Below are 10,000 nucleotides of genomic sequence, written 5' to 3' on the forward strand. Positions count from 1 at the left end.
TCTGTTTAGCAATATTTTGTACCAAGGCCGGGGATAAGTGTCGACATAAAATATCTCATGTTATCAGTAACTGCTTGCTGTTGACGATGTTGTTGCTCCTTTATAACTAATAAAAAGTCACATTGGTTTGGACTTGTAGGAAAGGAAAAAGGAATCTCGTTTGTTCAAAAGTGTTAAGTTGTCATCTTATCTCCTAATGTGCTTATGCCTACAATGACCGGGAAAATTTTAATTCAGAAAGGATATTATATGTAGGTCTTGAATCTTTCAAAGACAGATTGACTTTAAAAGGAAATAATTAAAATGAGCCCATAACATTTAAACACACAAAAAAAAGTTGTTTCGTTCTCAATAAAGACTGAAAATTTTGGTTCGGTCGCTTGTAAAAAAAAAAAAAGAAAGTTAGACGAAAATCGTAAATAAAAGGCAAAAAAAAAAAAAAACGATTTTTAGTGAATTATTGAATTACGTTGTACTTATTCTATATTCCACGTGACAGTTATTCTTGGACTGAATGAATGAAAAATAGATGAACTCTGAATATTCATTTCAAAACTACGGCATTAAATATTCTACGAAGATAACTCCCAAAATCGAATTACCTTGCGACAGTCTTGCCACCGCGAGTCGTTTAAATCTCTGTTCTCATTGCATTCATGTACAGCTTGTTAACAACCCAGACCACTCGTTACAACTGACAAGTCGTTGCAAGTCCTAATTAACCGGATACAAGCCCGATATTAGCCGTCCATTACATTGACAATTGTAATATTTGGGAGAAACTTGTTATTGCACCGATCACTTCTGTAGACACGAAAATGACAGTGTATTTAGATACCAAAAAAATGAAGAAGTCCACAGAAATATTGAGTATTGTTGTTTGCATTCCAAAGAACGTAAACCACAACAAATATTGCTGACAAGGTTAAAGATGGTAACAATTTTTTCCCATTTTTTTTCTTTCAAGTAGAATACGCCACATTTAATTGCATTATCGTGGCTCGTGCTAATTGCGGAAGGTGCAGGCAATGACATCTTTCGCAGAGCTTGTAAATATTTGAACCAGTAACTGAGTGGCTTTAGCAATCATGGAGTAAGCTGGTTTTCCATAGAAAGGATCATATTGCAGACTGCATAGGCACAAGCTTTTCAAATTAACCTCAACGTGGAAGAAAAGGTTTGATTTCAGTAAAAAATATTAGAAAGAAAGAATATCATTGCTAACAAACTGAGACTACTCGGTGTTGGTTAAATTCAAACGTGAAGAAGACATGGAAAAGGAAGAAAGTGCAATCATGTTAGTAAACTGTGTCGTAAACATTGCACTTGCTTTCACAGCAACCATTGGAAATGTGCTTGTGCTGTACGCAGTGTGGAAGAAGCCGACGCTACGTTCGCCCTCTATCCTATTACTATGTGGTCTGGCGTCAACAGACTTAGCTGTTGGTTTCATCGTGCAACCTCTTTTTATAGCAAGTAGCCTAAATCACTTGTATAATAGATCGGAAAAACTGAAACTAACGTTTAGAATGGGATATAATGCCACTGGGTTCTCTCTTTGCGGAGCGTCCCTATGCATAATTTCAGGAATCAGTCTTGACAGACTCATTGCCATTCTGAAGCCACTGCAGTATGCCAGCATCGTTACTGTTCGGAGAGTTACTTGCATTCTTCTTGCGATTTGGGCAGTTTCAGTATTGGTAGGAACCACCCAATTTTGGGAGGAAAGAATTCTATTACCTTCAATTGCCTCTGGGATATTCATCGGGTTCTGTATCTCCGTCATATGTCACGTGGCCATATTCAAAATTGTGCGGCGTCATCGAAGACGAATTCAAATTCAGGTTCGAGTGTTTGAGAGAGCAGATGCCACCACAAGTATGGCCAGCCTTCGAAAATCTGCCTTTAATGCCTTCATATTCTTCATTGTGCTTGTAATTTGTTATTTTCCTTATCTCGTTGTTTACATCATCTATTTCGCCCGTGAAATAAGAGACGGGATTCTTAGCAGGTCTCTTGCCCCTACAGTTGTCTTCATGAACTCGGCTTTAAATCCATTTTTGTATTGTTGGAGAGTACGTGAGTTAAGACATGCGGTACTGCAGGTGTTTCGTAAACTTGTGCCAGGGAAATGAGATCCTCTAATTCTGTCGTTTGACCACGTCAAAATATCTCTTAAATGAAAGCTAGTACGAGGGTAAAAACAGTCTGCAACAAACGCATGGGGGGTCTTTAGGATTGGCGCTTGTCAGGGAGTGTGTAGGAAATAAAAAATTCAAATAACTCAACAGCATTAAAGACACCTAAATCAGATGGAGGCAACAAACTAGCTACTACCAAGGCACGAGGAATTTTATTCTAGACTACCGCGGAAGAAAACTCCACTTGATGACCAATGCGGGATTGGTACCAACATTGCAACAATGTTGGATTAATATCCTTCCCCCGAAGGGGATTCAAGGTGGTCGCTGTCAGGACCATACAGGAACAAAAAATTTACGCAGGAGGACCACCAAAGAAATTAACCAATTTCTTTTGCAATCAAACCGACTGCCCTTCATTTCGTTTCTATTGGTCGCGTTTAACTATAATTTCTTAAGCAAGTTCAAATGTGCATGGCCCTTCGTCTTGTTTTTCGAGGAGATTTCTTTAAAAGCAGGTTGACATAATCATATTCAGAGAGTCGTCACCGGTAATATTTTGTTGTTTTGAAAACGAGATATCGAAAAAAGCGGAGCAAACGATATTATTCCATCCCGCGAATATTAGACACGCAATGATTGATTATTTTAGTAGGCAGCTTTATTTTAAGTCTTTTCTTATTTTGTATCTGTTATAGGTTGGACTAAAATTCATATTAATTTCAATTTCAACCTAGGCTGCATCTTTTCAACCTAGGTTATCATAAACTGTCTAAAAAAGGGTTTCCTTTTTTTTAGGATGTAACAAAAAAAATGTGGCCTGGAGTTTTAAAAAGTGCGGGGGGAAGGGGGGGGGGGGGGGAATAAGAAATAATATGATAAGAAGAGCACCCTCCTGCACCTTTCCCTTGCCTTCCGTTCTTCTTCCACTTCCTGTCTCCCTTCCCTTCTCTTCTTCCTTACTGTTCCTTACATTACCACAACGGACTGTGCTACTTACCTTGAGCTTTCATCCCGCTCCAAGGATTTGAACACTCGCACCATATACGACATCTAAGATTACTTCTCCTCCGTATTAACTGTTAAGCCGTGGAATCAGCAACTGAAATCGGCTAGATGTGTTCTCTACCAATGTGTTTAAGCTATTTTCAAGCCCTCACGACAACCAGACACCATATGGCCTCCGATGGAACTTTATGAAGAAGTTAAAGGGTGACTAAATTTATCTCAGGAAGAATAAAATGCCCTGAGTCTCCAGTGCAACAGAAGCAAAAATTGTTTGCAAGAGGTGGGCTCTTGATTCTGGAGGACAAATAGACAAATACCTTACGAAATTTATATACGTCGCTAAGCAAAATACATCAGGAAGAAGGCATCATTTCCAGTCATGATGACAAACCAATTTTGAAGTGGTATATGAAATGAATCATATATGAACTGCGGATATGAAATCAAGTGAAGCTATGATCTTCGCAGTTATGAGAGCAATTTTTGCAATTGCGTAGAGAAGTCCTGAATTTTTCAGGCTTCTCTACGCAATTGCAAAAATTGCTCTCATAACTGCGAAGATCATAGCTTCACTTGAAACCAATTTTCGCCGCAAACGTAACGTTTTCGCACTGTGAAAAAAAAAAGGATGGTGGCACGGGCAAAAAGAACAACAAAAGATAACCTTTGCAGTTTAATCAAAGAAGAGAAGAAAAGAACTCGTCACCAAACTACTGGTGTCATCACCTTGGAGAAACCGCTTGTAAAAGAACAAATAATTCAATAGATAAATAAATAAATAAAACATAATCATTCACAGAACAATTGCCAAAATGCCGTATGAAGTGGTTTTCGGAATCTCTCGGAGAAAAGAAATGAAAAAGCTACAAATGAGTGAACAAGTCATAGCTACATCAAATACAGAGCTGGAGAATGGTCAATAATTTGAAAACGTGGATTAGCCAGACATTGAAGGAGAACGGTGTCTGACACTTGCAAACTACAGACCGCGGACTGCACACTGATTTTAAATGGTTTAGCATTAACGTTGGGGTTAAGCATACTGTGCATGATAACCAAATCTTCGCACTTTTCTTTTCCGACCTTTTTAGAAGGACATTGTTCATTGATGAATCTCCTTAGGAGGGCAGGGGGAAACAATATTGAATTATCTTCTAAGAAACAAAAGAACTGAAACAGACATGATGTGTTGTTGATTTTTTATTTGCTTAGTTATTTGCTCTACCTTTTGCTTACATCGAATTCGTAACAACCAAAAGCAAGTGAAAAAAAAAAAAAATGAAAAGTCAGGAAAAAACGTTTCATAACCTATTGCCCAGGAGCCATTTTGTAGGCTCTTGTAACTGTTATTTCTTTTGAATTATTAGATAAAATTTTGTTTATTTTTATTTTGCTGAGTCTGTTTGTAGTGATAAATCCAAACTTTGTGATTATTGTGTCCCCTTCAAGTTCTACAAGTTGAGCAAGTAGCAGATTTGGGTGAAGTGGCGCTTCCTTTTCCATTTCATTTTCAGCGGCCCATAATCCTGAAGTCCAAGCTTCTTCTTTTTCTTCTTCACTGTCTTGTGTATGATAACTGCAGAAGGAAGACTGCTGGCTGCCTTCACATAGCAGTATTTAAGGCTAAGGGCCCATTTTTCATGTTGAAAAATATTTCACTCGTTCGCTGCGTTCACTTGTGAAATATTTGCCAACACTCGAACAGAAATTTCGTGTCTCCGCGCGGCCATGTACATGTAGTATCCTCTATGTTATATTTGAATATGAATTGATAAAGTTAAGGGGACGCGCTCACACTATTCGATAGACTGTATAAGCACAGAATATCAACACTTGGAAAAATCACCTAGTTTCCACTTACATAGACTGTAAAATGGCTTGAAGGCTACAGAGTACGTTAAGGATGGTGCCTACTGATTAAAGATATTTTTGCCCCGATGTGTGATTATGCAGGAAATGTAGATCTTAACAGGTGTTATTAAATTCCAAAAAGAAAATTGGGGGTAACCACGCATTTTTCAAAGATAATTCAAGAATAATATTTGTAAAAAGCTTTAAAATACAAAGCAATGTATGGCGTTCTTTCTCAAACTGAAGCTTAATTAGATCTCAAAAATGTATGGTTACCCCCAATTTTCTTTTTGGAGGCTGAGAATACTTACTAAAATCTACTTTCTCCGGATAGTTTTAAAACGCGCAAAAATGTCCCTGTACTAGTAATTGAAAATATCGCTACCTGCCACAAATTATACAGTATATGAACTTAAATGCAAGGTTAAAGACGTTATATGTAACTGACTGGCCAGACCGGGCATTTGGAAGGACTAATTCCATTCCAACACACTTCGAGGACTGATGAAGACATATACTCCTCCAGAAGAATGCGAGAAATTATCATGCAAGTGTTCCTTCAAATTGTTGCAATTTCTTTGCAAACTGACGGGTATGGCCAGCCAGATCTGACAAAAGGAATGCGCCCTCGGTTAGCCAATCAGAAAGCTAGAAACGGAATGGCTACTAAACAAAGGCGAAAATTTATCCTCGCTCTTATCAGGATATTTTAAGAAATTGTCTTTTATAGAGCGTTTTCATATGACGTCACGGCGGCCATGTTGGTGTTCCAAAACAAAGAAATGGCGGCCATGATGGTGTACCAAAAATTATACAAATGCATACATTTTATTCAGCACATGATCATGAGAAGTTCGACGTTCGGATCGAAGTCGCTCCACGGTCGATTTTCCCATGTAGACCACTCGAACTCAACTCTTGAGTCGACCCAAATTAGATGGGTCGGACTTAATTGATTCAAACGTCGATCTTTTCATGTACGTTATTGAATGAATTAGGTTCGTTGCATTCGAGTAAATGAAAAGTTCGACGTTTGAACTGGGCCTAAGTTCTCTAACCATATCATCAATGTCTTTTGCTCATGTCAGACGGCCTCAGGCGCCTGAAAACTCGCCAGTAATGCACTATATGCCCACTGAAAGACTTATTCGGTTGAACAGACGGACAACTTTTTCAATAGACCCTTCCACGGTTTTTGGCGCCATCTTGGTTAGGGGGGAAAACAAGGCTAAATTTACAGTAAATGTATGGGATTTTGGCCGACTTTGAACCGCTGTAGCGCCGCTTAAAAGACACGGATTTCCACAGTGATAGGATTTTTTTTAAAGACATTTATACTGAGATTACTTTCATGAAATGTAGAGAACAGATTCAGGCTACAACGACTATAAACAATTTTTAAGATACCATACAATCCCTTCTAAAATCATAAAGGCAAATTGCCGCGAAATTAGAAGCAACATGAGAGATTTATTATTCGAATTTACGGACGTCATAATTTTCTTAATGGTCTTATTTTCCGCTGAATGAATGATATCAACAAAACTATTTAAAGTAGTGGAAAAAGTTGCAAATCTGTTTCTTTTTTAGCGCCGCTACAGCGGTCCAAAGTCTGCAAAGTCGGCCAAAATCCCATATATTTACTGTGAATTTAACCCTGTTTGCCCCCCAGCCAAGATAGCGGTCAAAACCGTGGAAAGGTCTATTACATATTTTTTCCGGCAAGATTCTTTGTTCTTTGTTGTTAGGGCGTCAATTTGGGAATCCCTTCTTCCCGTTGTTATAGTACTTAATTTGCGACTATATCAAGTCGTTCGCTATAGAAACTGTCTAACAACATTCCATTGTCATGAACAGTGTAGATGTTTGAAAAAAAAAGTTGAAAATTTACCTTCAGGTTCTCGCTTCCTCCACAGTTTGTAGTTTCACGTCGTTGTCAAGGCGACAACCAAAATGGAAAACGCACACGCAGGGCGTGACGAGCCTTAATTAAGCCCCGGCTACACGTTCAAACATTCTTACTAGACATCTGTTGGATCAGCAATGTAGTATAGGTAATCACATGATTTCGAGTGCAATTTGGAATAAATAAGCACGAGTAAATTTCTTCAAAGACGACAAATAGGCCATTTCCGAGTTCATGTCTGCCTCCTCTTCAAAGCGAGTCTACGTGCAAAGTTTTTGTTATGAAAATTAGTTTTCATTCATATGTAAAGTAGAACTAATTCCCTTCACAAAAATTTCGCACTTAGACTCGCTTTGAAGAGGAGGCAGACATGAACTCGGAAATGGCCTATTGCACTCGCCCTACGGGCTCGTGCAATTTTAGTCGTCTTTGAAAAAATTTACAAGTGCTTATTTATTCTAAATTGCACGAGAAAAATCATGTTCTTACTTATTAATGATATACAAAAAACAGAAGAAACGCACGCGTATCACGCAATCAGGGAAAAATTGTGCTATCCAGGGCGAGAGCTTAATTTGAAAACTAAAGGATTTGATTGGTTCTGACCAAACCTTATCGTTTATTAGCCATCCATAATCGAGAATTTCGAAGTGTAATTTGTGTTACTCTTAAACTGCACTGCTCTCAGCAAGTCAAAATCGAGTATTTTTTTCATGTATAATATTAGAACGTGTAAGATGCATGTTTGATCACCTTTGTTCAAAATTTGTTGTTGGAAGAATGTTTTGATTTCGATCAAACATTTTCTCCAACATAGAGCAAATGTGTCGAAGAGTGTAGCCGCCCTCTCAGCAATGTTGCAATTGTATGGCAGAGACCAATCAGGGTTCAGGACCCAGTCTCCAATCCGAGAATCACGAGCAATCCAAAATGGCGGAGGTGGACTAAAATGACTAAAGTAACGTGTAACGTGTTTCCAACAATGTTATATGCGTATGCAACATTGTTAGAAGCGTTCTTATAACATTGTTGGGACGTGTTCTTCTAATTAAGGAGCTTAAACACGAACGTTTTTGAGAACGGCAACTGGAAGAGAAGATTTTGCGTGCCAGGGCAGTGGTGTCTCCCACATTTTTATACCAATCAACTCTAATGGAGGAGAAAAGATACTTGGCTACGTTAATGTGGTTGTGTGAAGACAAGTTAAAAAGGAAAACAGATTACTTCCGGTTGCCGTCTGCGTCTCAAAATGCGCGTGCTTAAGCTCCCTAATGTTACAACGTGTAGCCGGGGCTTTAGACCTGATGCAGTCGCCTGTCGTTCCTGGTTTACCTCCCTAAAGCCCCAGCTACACGTTGTAACATTGTTAGAAGAACACGTCCCAACATTAGAGACTTTAAAGGGTGTGGCCACCCTTGGGACCGTGCCGACCTGGACATTAGTTAACTAAAAGCTACCTCAACCCGAAATCAAATTTTGCGCGTGGAGTTTATCAGCTTCAAATTCGTTCAGTCATCTAGGGTTTTTTTTAATTTCGATTTGAAGTCGGTAACTGAAAAGCTGTTTTGTTCTACACTTTCATCCTACATGATTATTTAAAGGGATGGTTCATTACTAATACTACACAGTTCTGTGGAAAGGTGAACGTTATTTTGAACTGTTCGGATCGATACAAGTTCGCATTGTATATAGCTCCCTCTTTTTTTTCTAAAGAAGGAAGGAAGGAAGGAAGGTTCTTGGCCGAAGACGTGGTCAATAGAGATCAACTATTCGAAATTATGCGTGACAAGATTAAAACTTTCTAGGGATATGTCTCCGCTTCTAAGGCTTGGAATGAAGATGCTGAATGATGTAAAATCAATCGATCACAAAGCAATAGGCAGCAGAAAGACTCACGGACAGCTCAGGAAAGTGATCAGACAAAGGAATATGTATTTGATATGAAAGTATTGCAAAGTATTGGTTGAATTTCAATACGAATTCACGTTCCCACGAGTTGTCCTCACCAAACAACTGTCGAATTTCTGCCCCAGAGTCAACTTTTTTTTCACTTTGTTCTGAGCAAAGTAGGTCTACTCTGGGACCTTAAAGTCGCCTTAAGTCGCCCTAAGTCACCTTAATTCCACAAACACAACACACCTTTAAGTTAGCCTAAAACAGTTGAGAATGAGTGAATAAAGTAATGGCAAATCAAAGGAGGCATCTTAATGTAATTGTCTCTTGGTTGATTTCCGAAAAATAATGGGTGGGACAGGGGGTTGTCTCCTGATATCCATTGGAAAGGTGCTGATGAGCCTGGCGAACTCCGCCCGTAACAAATAGCAGAGATACATGTAAGTGTTTGCAAGAATCATGTAAGTCCTGATTTAATATCTGTGACAAGCCTTTTTTTTATAGCTTTGCCTTGCAACATGTAGCTCTAATGGAGACACCGCAAACACGATTCTAGTCTCCACACATTTTATTTTTGGCAAGATATTATGCCATTTGATTGTTACAAAAACAAGTATTAAACATGGAAGCCCATAAAAATAGTTTAGTCTTAAGCTATTAACTTGTTACCTTTGTGAGGAGCTGCAGTGATATGATGCCTCAAAATATTTTTGCAACTTTAAATAACATAACCAAACAAATTTAAGCTGAGTAACAAGAATTGAAATTATTTACTTTAGACGTAATACTGATGTACCCTTAACTTTAACTAAGAAAAAGGTCTAAGATGCCTATTGTAAGGTAATGAGAACTCTTACTCTAAGCATTTCATGGTATTTTGTTAGATGTATGCACCTATCAGTGTTAAGCCCCAGGGAGGGGAGTCGAGATAATCACGGGAGTTTGATCGTGAGGTCTGTACCCAGGGTAGGGATTTTGATCGTATGTGACGTCCCCGGACTAGCGAATTTGATCCTACAAAGGACCTTTTACTACCTTCACTTGACGCCGAGTGGACATTTTGACGAATTATTTTGTCCCAGGGGTGTGGGATTTGAATTTTTTTAAAATGAAAATGTCAAAATCCCTACCCCATGCCCGACACCCCCTCCCTGGGGCTGAACATTGATTATGATAGGTGCATTACATAGTCGAGTTCGAG

General features: G+C 38.7%; 2 protein-coding genes across 2 annotated transcripts in view; one reads left to right on the forward strand and one right to left on the reverse strand.

Moving 5' to 3' along the window:
• Nucleotides 1-10,000, reverse strand: part of LOC138057922 (gamma-aminobutyric acid receptor subunit beta-like) — a 51,512-nt gene that overhangs the window by 29,934 nt on the left and 11,578 nt on the right. The gene's annotated exons all lie outside the window — the stretch shown is intronic.
• LOC138055898 (histamine H2 receptor-like) lies at nt 1,272-2,135 on the forward strand. The gene has a single exon (XM_068901764.1). The coding sequence runs from the start codon at nt 1,272-1,274 to the stop codon at nt 2,133-2,135; it is 864 nt and encodes a 287-aa protein (XP_068757865.1).

This window comes from Montipora capricornis, chromosome 7 (genome assembly GCF_036669925.1).
Source record: "Montipora capricornis isolate CH-2021 chromosome 7, ASM3666992v2, whole genome shotgun sequence".
Taxonomy (NCBI): domain Eukaryota; kingdom Metazoa; phylum Cnidaria; class Anthozoa; order Scleractinia; family Acroporidae; genus Montipora; species Montipora capricornis.

Coding starts and splice junctions, on each gene's coding strand:
- LOC138055898 (XM_068901764.1), top strand. CDS start 1,272: ATGGAAAAGGAAGAAAGTGCAATCATGTTAGTAAACTGTGTCGTAAAC.